The sequence below is a fragment of the Vitis riparia genome, chromosome 1 (genome assembly GCF_004353265.1).
Source record: "Vitis riparia cultivar Riparia Gloire de Montpellier isolate 1030 chromosome 1, EGFV_Vit.rip_1.0, whole genome shotgun sequence".
Classification (NCBI taxonomy): domain Eukaryota; kingdom Viridiplantae; phylum Streptophyta; class Magnoliopsida; order Vitales; family Vitaceae; genus Vitis; species Vitis riparia.
The window spans coordinates 22149022-22167340 of NC_048431.1; the positions used below are offsets into that span (position 1 = coordinate 22149022).

Genomic DNA, 18319 nt, shown 5'->3' on the forward strand with positions numbered 1-18319 from the left:
AGAAAACATCCTTTGTTGATACCTAATGTACACCGCCACCTATTGAAATGGATTAATAAACATTGCTTTTCTATTACTTGTAGCAGCATTGCTTCCTTTTGTTCGCCATGAATAATTCAATATTGAAAAACAAGGTCTTGTGGGTCATCTCCAACAGCACCAAAAAGGCAATATAATCTAGTTTAAAATAAATAAAAAAATTTCTCAACACATCTTATTAAAGGTAAGGTAGAGTAGTTATATATATATATATATATATATATATAACATAAAAATCCTTGAATTGATTTTGATTTCATGATAATAAATTTTGTATTCATAATTTCAAACTTGTATTAGTAATCCGATGACAATAATAAATAAAAAATAGAATTAATTTTCATTCTCACTCATTCCTTGTTCCAAGGCTTGTCTTTAGTTTTTCATAAAGTGATATTAAAGTAATCCTGGGAGTATATGGGGAACTACTGTTTTCCGATGGCAGGGCCACAGAGCATTTTCCAATCTCACTTTCCCTTTTCTCACTCTAAATTTTGCTTTAAAGTATGCAACAGCTCAGAGCTTTCAATTACCTCTTTATGCCATGATTTGGTCATTGACAGTCATATGGTATCTCTCACCTTCATCCATTTCCCAACCCCACATTCTCTATCACACAGCCTTCACTTGTAAGGGGTCCATCACAGGAAAAAGACAGCTCAGTCCCCTATTAAATTACTATTTAAAAGGTGAAAAAGGTGGACTGTTTTGTTGAAGAAGATGAAGTGTTAAATCCTAAATCATGTGACAATGATGCCTTGGCAAAATCCCAGAATCGAATCATCATCTTTATATTAAGCATAATACATCAGGAAATATTGAGTATGTGCAATCATAAATTCAAAGGAGAGATCAATATGATCAGTTTAATCATCATTAATCAGAAATTGCAAAGTTCCAATCAATCATACAATCAGACAGCCATAGCCTAAGACAAAAGTGCTGCAAATTTTGAAGGAAAATTGGTAGGAAAAAGAGAAGGAAAATTTTAATAATCAGCAATAATTATTCAAAATCAAGATTCAGCAATCATGTAAGCATGGATTGCCTGCATTTGGGACACTGAATCCAAGCCCAGTTTTTTTGCTTTATGCATACATTGCTTAGGTATCAAGTTCCTGCTACAAAGGGCACATAGATGAACTCAAAAATGATGGAAAAGTGAGTATTATCCTCCTGAGCAAGGAACCGTAGCTTTACCAATCAATAGAGAGAGAGACATTTTTGTTACTATTTTCAAATTCAAATAAAATGGGGAGGGAAAGAGAGGAAACTATAAAGGATCAAAATAGCTGATTCTTGAACCCAAAGCTTCAATATCACCTACTTCCTGCCAACCTTATCTTTTAAGCAAAACCTTAATCTGAAGCTCTCACCCCACCACAATGATTCTCACTCAATCTCTCTCCCTCCCCCACACTGACTAATCCCTTCCCACTTTCCTCTCAATCTTTAATTGTTAATCGATGGACTTCTCTCACTAGGTGTTAAACTTTCTCTCTGAGCTCCTCCCATTTCAGAGGAACTATCAGATGGGGTCAATCCAAACACCCATCACAATGCGAAGCTCCGCAATACTAGAAAGTTCTTGCGGCTACTTGCTTCAAGAATTGCAGGCAAGTCTCTGCAATAAGTATTGGTTATGAAATAGTTTTAATGTTTTGGTTTCGTAATTTGCCCTATTGATTCTCAATCTATTTTCCTTCTGCAAAAACAGATGATCTGGGATGAAGTAGGAGAAGATCAGTATGAAAGAGAGAAGGTTCTACTAGATCTAGAACAGGAGTGTCTCGAAGTTTATCGACGAAAAGTTGATAGTGCAAATATTTCAAGAGCCCGCCTGCATCAGGAGTTGGCAGAGTCTGAGGCTGAATTTACTCATCTTCTTTTGTCCCTCGGAGAACGGTCTCTTCCTGGACGGGTACTCTTATTTTTCACTCTTCCCAGTCACAAAGAAGATAGCCAGAAACCATAAATTAGAATGCACATACTTAGTGATACACTTGCATTAAAGGTGATCAGGAACATAGGAAAAATTCAGGTTTCCAGAATGATTCAGCACTCAATAAACTAGAAAAATATTGTGAAAAAAAGTAGTTTAGTTGAGAAAATGCTTTTAGAAGGATTATTGCAGAGTTATTTGGTTGCTCCTACTGTGTTTTGAATAAATATGTTCATAGACTGAAGCTTTTAGAAGGATCATTTTGTACACATGACAAATTACACTTTCCAAACTAATAAAATTCCTATATATTTTGGTCTGGTTTTGGTCAATATTGATCTAATCTCCTTAGGTTTCTGCTGACAATTCTAGAGAAATAGCCCATTAGATGGGGTGTGATAATTTGGCCAATGTGTCCTAAGCAAGGACGGTTTATTATTACATGGAGAGAGTAACTCATTTTGACACTATTAGTCCCTATTCACATGTACTCACCGAGGCTAACCATGGATATTATGTCCACAACAGCCAGAAAAAATGGCAGGAACACTGAAGGAGCAGCTAGATTCAATCACCCCAGTTCTACGTGAGATGCAGCTGAGGAAGGAAGAAAGGATGAACCAGTTTCGAGCTGTACAAGGGCAGATTCAGAAAATTTCTGCAGAAATTGCAGGTCAATCAGAGTATGATGACTCATCGTCAACTGTCATAGTGAATGAAAACGATCTTTCACTGAAGAAACTTGAGGAGTACCAAATTGAGCTACAAAGGCTACACAAGGAGAAGGTATTTTAACAATGAACCAATAATTGTTTGTGGGATGCGAATTTGGTACAAGTCAAATTGATAAGCTCTAATTTTAAGTTTCTCTTTTGTTGATCATGAAGAGTGACAGGCTCCAGAGAGTGGAAAAATACATAAGCACAGTTCAAAACCTGTCTACAACATTGGGGATGGATTCATCTGTGATCATCACAAAGGTTCATCCAAGCTTGAATGAATTGTGTGGAATATCTAAAAACATAAGTGACAGTATTCTGGCTAAACTCAACAGCACCGTGGAGTCTCTTGAGGAAGAAAAGAAAACACGGCTTGAGAAGGTGAAACTTACTTATGCTGTTGTTCTTTCCTTTGCATTTGAGCCTGGTCTTATTCAAGGGTAGGACCTAGCAGCTGTGCTGCAGCAAAACATGCTTATTTAAATACTGCCTTCACGAGGAGTGGCTGTGAAACCATGCAAATACACAATTACATATAATTTAGAATATGAATTCAAAGCAAATCTAGTGCACAGCAGAGAACACAAATGAATTGCTTCAACTCGTCTTTTTTTAAATATGTAAGCTCATTAATCAAATCAAGCATGAGAAAGATAAATGTGGTTCTCAATGAATTTTGACTTTTTGCAGCTTCACCATCTCGGTAAAGCATTGACAAACTTGTGGAATCTTATGGACACACCCTATGAAGACCGGCAGTTATTTTCTCATGTTACCAAATTATTATCTGTCTCATCAGCAGAAATATCTAATCCTGGAAGCCTCACCCTTGATACAATAAAGCAGGTCAGTGTCCGTATCATATAAGACACCCAAAACTTGAAAGGCATCAAAATCACAACTAGGATTTAATGGTATTTCAAATTGTTTCAAGGCTGAGGCTGAAGTGGAGAGACTGGATCACCTAAAAGCAAGCAAGATGAAAGAGCTTTTCCTTAAGAAACAAATTGAGCTTGAGGAAATATGCAATAGATCACACATGGAGATACCTTCACAGTCAGAGATGGACAACATAATGAACCTTATTAACTCTGGTAAGATCAAGTTTTTTTTCAAATAAAAATTATGGTGTTGCTCTTCTCTACAACTATGCTAGCTCACAACCTGACTCAAATGTGCGAAAGGGGAGATTGACCACGCTGATCTCCTCATGAGCATGGATGAACAGATATCAAGAGCTAGAGAAGAAGCTTCTAGCAGGAAGACAATAATGGAGAAGGTGGAAAAGTGGATGTTAGCACGTGATGAGGAGCGCTGGTTGGAAGAATACATGAGAGTTAGTTTCTACCCATTGATCGACATGATATGTTGGCTCCAACTTCTGCATCCGCTTAATTTTTTCTATTAAATTCTTGTTTTCAGGATGAGAACCGATATTCAGTTAGCAGAGGTGCTCACAGGAACCTAAAACGTGCAGAACGAGCACGGATTACAGTTAACAAACTCCCTGGTGAGTTCCTTAGTCTTATAATTCAATAATTCAAACCCAACATAAAGTTAGATGCCAAGAGGGAATTGCATTCACATAACCTAAATGTGCAGAAACAATCCAAATAACAATTTTGGGCTTCAAAAATGAAATATGTAATTGGCAAGAAGATTTGGCAACAATTTCCCTAATCAGAATCAGTGAAATCATATGAGAAGACTATTAGTTTACACAGAACCTGAGGCATTGTACCCCAAGGCTATGTCAGAAGTCAACTCCCTGAATTTCAAAACATATATGGTTCCAGGACACCAATGATTATAACCAATTATAAACGCACATGCAGACATGTTTGTATGCATACATGTATGGTTTCATCCAATGGTTTAAATGCAGCTCTAGTGGATCTGTTGATAGCCAAGACTAAGAGTTGGGAAGAAGAAAGAACAAAGGTTTTCTTGTATGATGAGGTAAGATATTCTATTTTTTGTAAGTATGTCTTTGGGATGATATTCTTTCATATAATTATATTCTGGAACCCAGAGCACCTTAGAATGTCTGAACCACCTAACTATTCTAATATGGACTTCAAAACTGACATCAACAAAGAATGTACATATTGAAAATTGTTTTATAGGAACCTACTTTAAAACTTTTTTCCTCATCATGTTCTTGGAATAAGTAGATCCAGTTCATTCCTTGCACCAGGAAGTAACAATATCTTAGTTTACTCAAATCCTGTCACAAATTATTACTTATCTGACTGATAAGTGAAGAAACAATCCAAACATAATATTTGCTTCATCTAGAAAGCTCATCAAGTCTAACATGCAGGTTTTCTGTTCTGGAAATGTTATGTAGTTATCAATTTTTCTAAAATTGTCAGGCAAATGCAAATTATATATGGTCAAGCAATCTGCAATTCTACCCTGATAAACCAAATTTGATCTTACATGGGAAATGATAGCTTTCATTATCCAGGTGCCCCTGCTAGCAATGTTAGAAGAGTACAATTTGTCAAGGCAGGAAAGAGAAGAAGAGAAGCAAAGACAAAGGGTTAGTATCAAGTGACACTGCAAAACACAGTAGTTCTGATATTTGTCAAGAACATGCAGAGACTACATTCTTTCTTGATCTATTTATTTTTCTCTCCTATTGCTTTTGTAATGTTAGTATTTTACCCACATGAAAAATTAAATCCACCTTCCACAATTACCTCTTTATTCTTACCAAATCTGTGATGAGGTGGCTTCTCCTCCACAGGAGAAGAAGAAAGTGCAAAGCCAAGTGGTAGTTGAACAAGAAAATTTGTTTGGGTCCAGGCCAAGCACCAGCAGTCGCCGCCTTTCAAACATGAGCTTGAATGGAGGTTTTAGCACCGCTACTGCTTTAAATAGAAGGCTCTCCCTGGGTATCCAGCAGTTGGGTTCAAACAGCATCAACTCACCAACTCAAGGCTTATCCTTCATAAAGGAAGGAAAGAAGGCTCAGGGACAAAAGATGTCTGTTCAACAGAGCCTTGTTTCTCATCCTAGAGAAGAAACAGCTTCAGTGGTCCCAACATTTTCAGGCCCCTTATCCCCATGAATTTTGACTCAAATTACAGGGTCTTCACGTACATGAGAAGTGGGAAGCTTCTCCTATGGAGCAATAGTACAGATCCTGTACAACAATAACATGATTAATGTCAGTTTTTACATCTGTATTTGAGAAAAATTACATAATTATGTCCTGCCTTCATAACAGGGCCTCAGCCAAAAACCTCAAGAGCTTTGTGTTTGAAAAGTGAATAAAATATTTCTAGGATCATTGTTTTCTGATGACATAGGAGTACATTGTGCAATTACCTGTACCAAATAACTTCATGTTTGGACTTTGAAGGTATAATAAAGCATGTTTTTTACTCTCTCTCTCAATAAAATATCTACAAGATCAATGTCTTCTGACTACATAAGTGTAAACTGTGCAATTACCAGTTCCAAAGAACTTGATGTAATGTTTTTTACTCTCCCCTGCTCTCTCTCTGTCTTGAGGGAGAAAGGGGCCCGAAACTCTCGCTCTCCTTTTCTCTCTCTTCCTTTCTTTTTAAGGAAAGAGGCCAAAAGGGGCCTGAAACTCTCCTACTCTCTCTCTTTCTCTCTTACAAATGGGGGAATCAGTAGCAATGGTGTAAAGCTTGGGCCTTGAAGTCTCCCCCCAGGTCCCACGGTGGAACAAATGTGCTCCTTGGGGTCACAGCCCCAAAAGGAATTAGAGGGTGTGTGACCTAAAGAGAGATGGTAAATAAAAGTAAACCAAGTAGGTTACATTTCTCTTACGGTTGAAAAGGGAACAAGTGTGCTTTGCATTTGGGAGGGTATGTGACCTAAGAGAGATTCTCTCTCTCTCTCACACACACACACACACACAAAGAATTATGAAAGTTAATTTAATGAATGTATTAACTTAAATATTTAATGGGTTATTCTACATTTGGTCCATTCAGCAAGATAAATATATTTAGGGTCCACTTGGTAATTTTGGTAAAAGCACATTTAATGCTTTGGCCTATGGACATAAAACAATAAATGTTTGTGATAAAATTTTTGGGAATGTGTTACATATCAAGAAAGTGATTTTTGAAAAAAGAATCTACTAAGAGTCCGTTTCGCAGTGATTCTAGAAAGCGTTTATAACCTTTCTAGTACTTGAAAATAATTTTTTTGATAAACGCTTCCTAGAATCACTACCAAACGAATTCTAATTGCTAGTCCAAGAATCACTCCAAGTGATTCTCTAGATTTTTTTTTTAAAACTGTGTCAAATGCCTAATTTTTTTTTAAAAGGAAAGTGTTTCCAAGCATTAGAAAGCACCTATCATGCTCCTAGAATTACTCCCAAGCAAACTCTTAGTATAAAAACATATTGTTTTTAAGAGGATTGACTATATCATGGTAGCTGCAAGAAAGGAAGAGAGCTCTAAAAGCACTAAATAAGGAGAAAGAATCAACTTCTTTTGGCAATTCCTATAGAAATTAATTGAACATAGTTGAACAAAAGCAAGCAATAAATTGGTAAAACAGTAACAGACAACAATATGATAAAATGGGAACTTCAGAGAATTAAAGGAGGGCAGTAATAAATGTAGTTTTAGACACTTAATTGTTAACACATACTGTTACTATAAACAATACTATCTGTGCCATTTTACTTACCTGGTCTTCAGAGTCGTCCTGTCTGACAAGTTCCAAACATGTCTTCAAAGGATTTAATTCAGCTTTCAAATGGCCGATAACTCACATCCTTACTCTAGCGTTGAAGCACAGTGCAGAGCACTGGCACCAACTTTCCCACCAGCCCTTTGGAGAGAGCAGCTCATCAAGACTGGTCCACCCTTTTTGGAACTCACAAAAATAAAAAAGCATTACTTATCTAAAATGATATGTGTGATCAAGTGAACATCACAATAACAATGATTAATACTCTTCTTCTATACGATGATATATTTTTCATCCTTTGTCTCTAACATAACTGGCTAATAGCTATTATTTATTCTATTACATTAATACTGATGGAATGATTAGATGTTTTTGTTAAAACCAAGTGATAGAAATAGAAATTGAAACTGCAAAAAAAGTGACCACGTGTAGCTTTAACTATACTGAGAAATAAGAGTACAAAAGAGAGGAGATACTTCCTGTTAAAATAGTGCACTGTAACACTTGCAAGGACGGTCAACTCCACTTCCAAAATATTATAAAAGCTATGTTATAATTCTAACAACAGTAATCTATGAGGCATTCAATTTCCAAAGAACTCTTCGAGATTCATATCAACTGACTATTTCCAAAGGGCCCCACTCTCTTGAACACTTTACAGCATTGGATAACCACCAAGAACCTCTGTCCATTTTATAAGATAAGAACTACCAGCGTACCACCTTCCAAAATGAAGTTGAAAAACCCAAATTATATGCTTCTCTCAAACCTGTCAGTAGGGTCCTGATTCCACCTAAACAACATTTCCTTCATTGAAACGTTTGAGAAAGCAAAAATTACTACCTTCATGATTCCTTGCTCATCCTCCTATCCCCATTGTACTGGGAGAGCAGTCATCAAAGTTACGGCTGTAGGTTCAGGAGAAGATCACAACCTCAAAGGGAAGGATGATGGCTGCAGCCACCTATTTCTCACTACAGGATTAGGCAAATATCTTTGGCATTGATGCCTAAATAGATGCATAACAAGGATCTTCTCAACCAGAGCTGGCTCAGATCTTCAAAGATTCCACTGTTTCTCCCACTCATGAACATATGCCCCACAACCATTATTTATTTCTATAATCACAATCCTCCATTGCAGTCAGTTGCTGAAAATAAGAGTTCACCAAGGGATGTCCCTTGGGCAGGTCCCATTAATGCCTAATGCCCATCATATCAAAAAAGTTGTTTCAAATTTTGGTAATCTCAATGTATAAATGAGCTGTCACAATATACAATACTCATGATCAATATGAAAACGCAAGAGAGTGTATAGAGCTTTGGATATCATTTTTTACCCTTTTTGGAATACTTCTCTCGTATTAACCTTCTTATGAGCTATGGTCCATAAGATGGTTATCTTTCAAAACCAAGGATATAGCTTACACCAAGGGAAAAAAGGATAAAAATTAAACCCAAAGAGGTTTCAGTACCAAGCTGGTGTGTCACTACAAGATATTTGAAATATAAAATGGTTGAGAAAACACAAAAAAAAACTCTTTTCTGCCACGGTATACTAAGATAACTGACAAAATAGAGAAAGCATCACATGTCAGGCACCTTCTATAAGGAAAAGCTGCCTAACAAGAAGCTAATTCTGGAAATAAGCAAACTGAGTTTTCCAACCATACCAAGATAATAGACAAAATGGTTTGACTGACTTAATCCTACAGAAGTGTCTCACAAATACCACCAGGCAGGAAGAGCTGGCCACCCTTGATGCTGTAGAAGATGACCATGAAGCCATCAAGGAGACAGAACTCTTACCATGCCTTTTGAGTCTAATGATTATCCAACCCTATATCTTGATTGGTAGCAGCACCTTTATCTGGAGCACCCCCAGACATAAAGCTGGTTCTTCCTTCCTCATCATCCAGGTCAGATGATTTATCATGTTTGATATTTTCAGCCATTTTTCCATGTGAGGATGACAAACTAAAATCCTCCAAGCCCTTAGCTTGCTTAGATTTAGAGAGGACTATGGACAGGCGGCTCTCCAACTCTGTTAAACTGAAACACATCAAATCAGCATTGATTTGCAACCAAATATAACATTTTTAATAAGTGAATAGAAAAGAGATCATACTTACAGTAAGAATTTGCGAAAAGCTTCATTTCGTCTTGCTAAGTTATTGTCTCTTGGTATATTGCTTGAAGAGACACCTGCAAGAAAAGCCATAAGGCTTAAATGCTGTACAGAACACAGCACAACCAAAGTGAATATATCCATATCTTGTCATCACAATCTTGTTTTAGTGACATCATGGTTACATGATCTTTAGCATCTTGATATATGATATAGAACACAACAGACCACAATTCTCAGAAAATTATGTAGCTCTGCTGAGTACTAGAGAAGCTTTAATCTATCTATCTATTTTGCAAAAAGAGAATATTATATCACATGGTCAGTTCATTAAAAAATTACATTCTATATAGCCTCAAAGCAGCAATTTTAGCCTTTGTTTCCTTGCATGTGAAAACACTTATTTGTGTCAAATTGTATTCTCACAGCCAGTCATTTAGCATTTCAACCTCTGAGGTTGTCATGTTGCCAAATGCGGCACACGAGGCATTATGAAACAATGACATCATAGTACTGTCTCTATTCAACAGATTATGGCAATAGCATCTAATTTGAGGGGAAACAATCAAGGCTGTCAGTAACCTGACATGCAAGATGTTAAGAAAACAAAAGGTAAATAAGCAAATAAATATGCAACATGTAGTGAATAAAACTAGAAGAAAAAGCAAGGTGCTTTTCACATATTAGTTGAATAGAAGTCATAGAGTAAAGCAATTTTCCATTGAATAAAACAATGAAAGTACCTTGAGGTGGAACAGGCAGTTTTTTGGGCCCATTGTCATTAACTTTCATTGGAGAAGTTACATTGGGATGGTGCACACCCTAATCATAAAAATTAGTATCACATATTATTGACCGTGGAAGAAATAATAGACACAGATCATTCAAGTGAAATTCATATTGCAATGTCAGTAACAACCTACAGTCATACTAGAGAAGGGGTCCCCCTGCCCATTTCAGCACAGATTTGCACTAGAAATCCATATTCAAGCGCATATTACTAAAAGATGAAAGAATGAAGAAAACTGGTTTCCAGTGGCAGGTTTCAAGGTCAAGATACCAAAAGGAAATTACAGTAGTATATCATACATACATAGATGGTACATGGAGAAGAATTGTAAGGGATAAGTATGAAAGAATAAAGGGATTGAATCTTAAAGAAGATCGGGACCCTTTTGAGGTATGGGAGTGCCTATATGATAATGTCATTATGGGGGTTTCCATATATTATCCCCAAGGCAATCTTGATAGGGCAGCCTCTTTGTGGCATCTATGGATAAGGAACCCAGCATTTTGACAGCCCTGTGCATGTTCAGGAACAACAGTTGCCTCTTAAATTACATATTGTTGTCAACTGTGCACTGCAGGCTCATGAGTCAGTTTTCTTTTGTCACATGTTTCCCTTACTATAAGCATGCACATTTGTGAACTAACAAATTCCTAGGTCACATGTAGCCCTTTTATTGGTCTATCTAATCTGTGTTATATCAAGTTTGTCTTCCCATTTTGGGGCTGTAATGCAAGAAATTCACTCTCTACAAATTAAAATGTGTTATATTACTCCATACTCCATACTTATTACACTCATCAATTATCTTGTGAAAATCTAAGAACACTTTTTTTCCACTTGAGCCATCCCTTGCAAAACTGAACACCTAGATTCATTCATTATATTGCAATTGATAAAGATGAATACAAAATCTGAATAGCATTGTGATGAAGCTAATAAGCATAATGACCAAGTCAAACTAGCAAATTATAGGAAATATCCAAGTTTGTTGGCGGGACAAGTAAGAAGTTGGTAGTAAACATCCAAATTTGCTCAAGTAAGAATTCTTTTTGTGTTTTTCTCTTTTTATCAAAACTCAGGTATTCTATTACGTCTTTGAATCCCATCTCTATCACATTCTTTATGCTTTGCAGTCAGGAACAGAAATCAATTTTCTGTCACTAAAATCCATCAATTTTCCAGTTGCAGCTAGGTCTGAGGATGATGCAGCCTTGTGAACACCTTCAATGCAATTACACCATAACAGAAGCTTGGATGAGAAACATGATGAAATGTAAGGCAATTAATTGTACCTTCCCCTTCGCTTGCCTCTTTAGAATTCTATTGTGGCATTTTTGGATGTAATGCATCAAGTGACAACGAGAATATCTTGAATACAGATCTTCTTTAACTTCAGGGTTCTTACACAGCCAATCCGAAATTTCAGTGGATTTAACCACCTCTCTCTTATTCAATTTCTCTAACCAGGCATGAACAGGCCTCCATTGTGTAGAACATTTTGAATTAGTTTGTGGAGGGTTAATTTGATTCTCTTCCTTTTCCTGCCATATCAAAAGAAAAGTAAAAAAGCATATATTCAAAGCAAAAAATGAAAAAAAAATAAATAAAAATCCCTACCCTGTTGTCTCAGCATTCTAACAATCTTAATGACCATAAATAAAATCCAAAATGAAGGGAATTACGCCAGAAAAACCCAATGAAGAAAAAAATGTTCAAAGATTAAACAAATCTCGAGCCATTTGGAAAAATAATACAAAATTTTGGTGGAAATTTGATCAAGTTCAATCAAGTAACTAGAAGTTTGAAAATGAAAATAAAATTTGGGCACATCAGATTGATATGGTTCAAACACTGAAAAACTATGGCAAACCAATAACCGTAATTACACCCATTATATTTGAAACTTAAGACCCGAATCGAAATCCATAGTGGAATTGAAGAAATAAGTGAGTTCAATTTTTAAAACTGCTTGTCTTTTTAATTGAAGTAACACATCTTAAGAAGCACTTGAATAGAGTTTTCGAAAACACGTTTCCAAACAAGTGTTCCCTAAAATTTTCATTTCATGTTTTTGAAAATAGAAAACAGCTCTCCCTTCTACTATCAAATAGTGTTGCTGATTGTTTTGGAGTTTTCTTTTTCTCATATCGCTCTATTTCTATAATGCCATCATTGGAAGCAGAACCAAGAAAACTTCTATTGGAATAATTTAACCTAATTTCATATTTGAACAGTTAAATGAATAATCAGAGACAAAGAGAGATCCAAAAATAAAATATGACCATTGAACCTGGTTGCGTGGACGTAGAACAGCAAGAGAACGAACAGTTCGAGAAGTATATCAATGTTGTTCCATCCATTTAAAGCCTTCTTATCGTTTTCCATTCTAGAATGTTGGAATCAATTGGAATAAGTTCTCTCTGTTTTTTCTTCTCCTTTCTGGTGTTTTCTACTCTGTTTGGTTCGCGGTAAAGGAGGTGAGAAAAGAAACGAGAATATGTTGTAGGCTTGGAGCAGCTGAAAAGCTCCTCTGGAACTATTCCTACTTGTTTTTTCTTTTTCTTTTCTTTTTTTAAATAAAAGAAAATCAAATAAAATTTATTTAAAAAAAAAGGGAAGGAAAATTAATAGATTGGAATTATTTTTTCTTCTTTCTATCACTATTCTCTTTTAATTTCCCCCTAAATTCTTAATAATTTATTATCAATAATAATTGAATTCTAAGTTTTAGACTCCGAGGGCATTGTGTGCAAACAAAATTATTAGACTTTTATCGTAACTATGATCAAGAAATACTTCTAATATATAATTATTATAAAAAACTATAAATATTTTGAATTTTTACATAAAAACCTAAAGAAATATAAATAAATAAATAAATTTAAAAATAGGGAGAGAGATTCAACACAAAAAGAATGAAAATATCAGTTATTTGATTCATATAATTATCGTGTTATTATAACACTACCAATCACCCACTTACCACACTTTAAAATACTGTTCATGATTTTTGTATCTCTTTTTTTTTTTTTTTTAATTATAGTTTCTTAACCTATATTAAAGTAAAATGATTATATTTCATCGAAAAATCAGTGTAATAAGCTAAAGTATTAGCAAAAGTAAAATCAATTGATTAGAAGAAAGAATAGAAGAAAATATGATGAGAAAAATATTAAAAATTCATAGAGTAAATGAATTGAAATAAACTAGATTAAAGAACTATACAATGAAACAAAATCAAATTAAAAACAATATACTGGTTAAACGGAAAGAAGTATTACCATCGAATAAAGATTTCTTCGAACGAGAATGAGGAAGAAATATGAAATTTAGGTTTCTTTTAAAGGCAAGATATGAACATCGTACTCTCCGTCTATAAAAATGAGATTTTTATTAATTATCAAAAATATCTTATTACATACAAAATAAGGAGAAATAAAAAGGGGCGTTATCAAGGCCGATGACAAATCTAAAATATATATCGGAGTTGTATCTTTCATCTGTTAAGGTTCTATGTGTATTGGGAGAGCCATTTTACCCTTACTCATTTTAGCCAATTATTGAATTAATACAATAACTCATTTACCCTAAGATTGATGGGCTATACAAATGTAACATCATTAATTTTGTTGACATTTTGTTGCTAAAAGATAGAGTAATTTTTAAATTAATCATATATAAATAATATTTAACACAATAAATTACTGTCATTATGGCAAGAGCATTACGTGTGCATGTGTGTAATTTATGTATTGTCTTTTATACAATTGGGCAAGCTCCGTGCGTGCGAGCAAATTTACAACTTTTGCATTTTCTCTTTATAATTTGATAAATTTTTTTAAATAAAATTGCTATTGTTTTAGAGGCATGATAATGAAAATTTGTATTATTTAATTGTTAAATATAATATATAATAATTAAAAAAATTCACTTAGTATTAAAATTTATCCTATGATTATAGACTTCTAATTGATTTATCTCCCTTGAGTTTATCATTGTCATAAAAGATTTGTTACTTACAAACTAATAAGGTAAGGTTGAAATTAAAAAAAAAAAAAATCAAAGCTTATAAACACTCCATAATTACAAATGAATCATGATGTGCAAAAAAGAAAAAAAAATGTTTTGAGAAAAATGACTAATTTGTTACTTTTTATTTAATGTATGATAAAAGCGTATACCGATTATAAAATTCATTCCTTGCAAAATGTTAAATGATAATGATATTTTTAACTAAACAAAGTTTGAAGTATAAAAATATAAAAGGAAAAAAAAATATATTTAAATTTAATAAATTATTTTTATATGTTATTTTAAATTCATCTCATTTATTTTAACTCTTCAATGTAAAGATTAAATAATTTGAAAATACATAAATTTCAAACTAATTTTAATTATATTTAATTTTTTTATAACACAATCAAACATAAGAAAATAATTTCCTTTAATATTTTTTTTCTTTTTTTTTTAGCATTTTTTGAGAATCGAACATAACTTTAACACCATGGTGTAACTAAAGAAGTTGTGATTGCACTAGGTAATGCCCATTTTGATATCAAGGAATATTAACTTAAAATTTCTACAAATCAAGTATATAATTTTCCTAAAAGTCAATATAGAAACAAAGTAAGATGGGAAGACTACCAAAAAGAAAAGAAAAAAATCTTCCAAGGGACCCTGAGGCAGAGTAATGACAAATAATTCTTTCTTCCATGGCTTCTTTCAAAACGTTTACAATATTGTCCTCACAATTTGTTAGGTTTCTAAGTAGCCTCAGAACAAAGTGAATATTCAACATACCTTTCAAGGCTTGAAATAGTGTAGCAACACCCTCAGAATCCTTTACAGAAGAAAACCTCTTATCTAATGAATTGCACTTGATTTTTCCCATTAAAAAGTAAAATTCAATCAACAAAGTAACATCAGATTATGAAGATGAAGTTAGAAAATACAAAGTTTCTAACAGCCCTTATAAAAGGAGATTACTTGCAAGTAATGCATATGAGACAATTTCTGAGGCATGTTTGGATGTCGAATCAAAATTGAATGTTGTTACCTTCTTTTATGTAGCAACATTAGAATGAGATCTGTTATATTATCAAGAAGGCAACTAAAAAAATGGGAAACATAACTGCATTTGATGGCAATAGATCAATTTCAATTTTGTCAACAACAACTTAATAGGAAGCCTTTGGAAACAGAATCAAATCAATTGAAAGTATGTAGCACTCTTCTATCGAGGTCCCACTGTGTTTCCATATACTCGGAAGCTTCATCTCTTTCCAATTAATTGATTATTTCTGGTGCTGATTTAAAACTCAGAGCAACTGGCTTCAGAAAGTGAAGTAAACTTCAATCTCCCTGTGTTTTTCTACAGAATTTAATAATTTATAGATCATCAACTCCAGAGTACAAAAGCAACTCTTGATTTATTTGTTTGTTGCCATATCCATACGCATCGTTTTGATGTTACTATGTAAAAATGGAGATTAACGTACAGATTAGAGGTGCCAAAAGCACAAAATGCGGCCTTTCGGTTTCGCTCGTCCCCTCCACACGACCTCAACAGCTAGGAATCGTTGACCTCAGATGGCTTTTCCTTTTCCGGCTTACGAAAGAAATCGTCGATCCGGCGAGTTCCCGCCGGGAGTGGTTTCTCAGCGGCTGGCTGAGGACGAATCCGATCTGCCGGTGGCCGATCCGACGGCTGGGAAGGCACCGGTAGCGAGTCAAGGAGGAAATCCCTAGTAGGCCGGTGCTTCTTGGCCGCGATTCTCAAGTGCTCGAGCTTCACCGTCCTTCGCTTCTTCTGAATCGCGATTTCTGCGGATTGCTCGGCGAAGAATCGAAGGAAGAGTTCCGTGGAACACGAGATGAGGAAGAGAGCTTCTGAGTTCACCTTGTTAATGTCCCTGTCCAGCTTCACCAGTTTCTTGACTCGGCCGAGTGGCAACTCGGGTATAATAGCCTCCGATTTCTCTTCTTCAGCCATTGATTCCAGAAGTGAAGAATTGGGACTATAAGAAAAGTTCCGCTAGGGTTTTGATTTTTATTTTTATTTTGGCGGGAAAGTTTCAATTTGGGGTTTGGAATGGACGAGAGAGGCCCATATAAAGATATTCATCTACTCTGTTTTAATAGTAGGTTAAGAGGAGTTTTGAACATTCGTGAGGATATTTCAGTCTTTTCACATTTAATGCCAATATGTGGCGCCAAGTGGACGAGTTTAGGATTGAGTACAATGGTCGAGAGGACTCGTTTGAATTCAAGATTACACAGAGCTGACATTTCAAGAATTTGCCAATTTTGGGCGGGATTTCAAGAATTATTCATAACCTTAGAAAAATCAATAATGATTAAGTTGATATATCATATAAGCCTCAACGGTACACTTTCAATGGGGGCTATCTGAGAAATTTAGGTTTTGTCCGAAAAGATTTCAAATGCAATTATTAAAAAATAGTTTTTTAGAACAATTCTTTCATGTTTTTTAGAACAAAAATGTATTTCGAAATTTGGAATAAGCTTAGCATGTTTTCTATATTTCTAATATTTCTTAAAAATAGTTTTTACATGTAATCTTTTATTTTTAATCATTCTCTATATTTATAAAATTATTTTTTAAAATAATTCCTAGAAAATAATTCAAATATATTTTTTTTAAATACTTTGTTTTGAAAACAATTGTCAAAAAATTGTTTTGTGAACAATTGCCAACTAAATTTATGTTTATATATTTTTTGTTTTCAAAAAATAAATCGTTCTAATGAAAACAATTCTCAAACATAGCCTTAGATAATATATTTAACATAAGAAGACTTCTAATGAGAAGAACTCAAATGCAACACTATGACTTTAAAAGCTCAATTTTATAGTGTTTAAGGCGGTCATAACAAGCCTAATTTTTAAGTTTGTTGTTAATGTCTTACAAAATTCATTTTAATGTATTTTGTAAGATTTTTGCATAATTAAGACGTGCATTTCCATCACTTCATGGAGAAATGAGTACATATGTGGAGACATTATTACTAATAGCTCACTTCATTCTGAGTATGACCCCAAATAGCACACTAGGTAAAGCCTATTGTAAATAGTGCACCTTGGGAGCACCAATCCAGTGCACTTGAGAAAACGCACCTTTTAGTAGTGGTTCGAATTACCTACTTAGGAGTCTAATCTACATTGTGCATTTGTATAACGCATTGAAAAGACTTCACTCATATTACACACTTCTTAAGTGCACTCAAGAGAATAGCACAATTCCTTTAGGCGCTTTAACAATTGCACATTGTTTATATGTGCTAAGAAGGAAGCACACCACACTACCCTATCTTGTACTATACTTATAAAGTGCATCCCAACAACCATAAGTGCACTATTTTTCACCAATAAGCCAAGCACACCTCACAACCCTAGGTGCACAATTTTCCTTCAATAACATAGTGCACTTCCCCAATTCATATGTGAACTTTACTTTCCTCCATCAATGAAGCACACCTTAGATAACTTCTACCTCAATGCATTGACTTGATCGTTCCACCTTGCGCTAATGCTTCACCTTCTAGTCATCAAGGATGAAAATATCGGTAATCATGGATATATTAGTACTTCAATTTTACAAATATATCGGAGATATATCCGATAAGTGGAGACATTATTACTAATAGTGCACTTCATTCTGAGTATGACCTCAAATAGCACACTAGGTAAAGCTCATTGTACATAGCGCACCTTGGGAGCACTAATCCAACGCACTTGAGAGAGCGCACCTTTTAGTAGTGGTTTGAATTGCCTACTTAGGAGCCTAATCTACATTGTACATTTGTATAACGCATTGAAGAGACTTCGCTCAGATTACGCACTTCTTAAGTGCCCTTAAGAAAATAGCACATTTCCCTTAGGCGCTTCAACAATTGCACATTGTTTACGTATGCTAAGAAGCAAGCACACCACATTACCCTATCTTGTACTATACTTACAAAGTGCATCCCAACAACCATAAGTGCATTATTTTTC

At 34.7% G+C, this 18319-nt stretch overlaps 3 protein-coding genes across 3 annotated transcripts; 1 reads left to right on the forward strand and 2 right to left on the reverse strand.

Moving 5' to 3' along the window:
- Window positions 1-1274: 1274 nt before the first annotated feature.
- Window positions 1275-6105, forward strand: LOC117925494 (65-kDa microtubule-associated protein 8). The gene is made up of 11 exons (XM_034844549.1): window positions 1275-1655; window positions 1757-1960; window positions 2510-2767; window positions 2869-3081; window positions 3391-3546; window positions 3635-3794; window positions 3885-4036; window positions 4123-4210; window positions 4586-4659; window positions 5171-5245; window positions 5453-6105. Exons 1-11 carry the CDS (start codon window positions 1572-1574, stop codon window positions 5774-5776), a joined length of 1788 nt encoding a protein of 595 aa, XP_034700440.1. The 5' UTR covers window positions 1275-1571; the 3' UTR covers window positions 5777-6105.
- Window positions 6106-8870: 2765 nt separating this feature from the next.
- LOC117925239 lies at window positions 8871-12774 on the reverse strand. The gene is made up of 5 exons (XM_034844196.1): window positions 12586-12774; window positions 11596-11844; window positions 10257-10335; window positions 9518-9590; window positions 8871-9437 (listed from the first exon to the last, which is right to left on the reverse strand). Exons 1-5 carry the CDS (start codon window positions 12661-12663, stop codon window positions 9209-9211), a joined length of 708 nt encoding a protein of 235 aa, XP_034700087.1. The 5' UTR covers window positions 12664-12774; the 3' UTR covers window positions 8871-9208.
- A 2640-nt stretch (window positions 12775-15414) lies between these two features.
- Window positions 15415-16352, reverse strand: LOC117921947 (DNA polymerase epsilon subunit C). Its single transcript, XM_034839890.1, has 2 exons — window positions 15802-16352; window positions 15415-15674 (listed from the first exon to the last, which is right to left on the reverse strand). The coding sequence occupies exon 1, from the start codon at window positions 16293-16295 to the stop codon at window positions 15873-15875; it is 423 nt and encodes a 140-aa protein (XP_034695781.1). The 5' UTR covers window positions 16296-16352; the 3' UTR covers window positions 15415-15674; window positions 15802-15872.
- Window positions 16353-18319: the final 1967 nt, after the last annotated feature.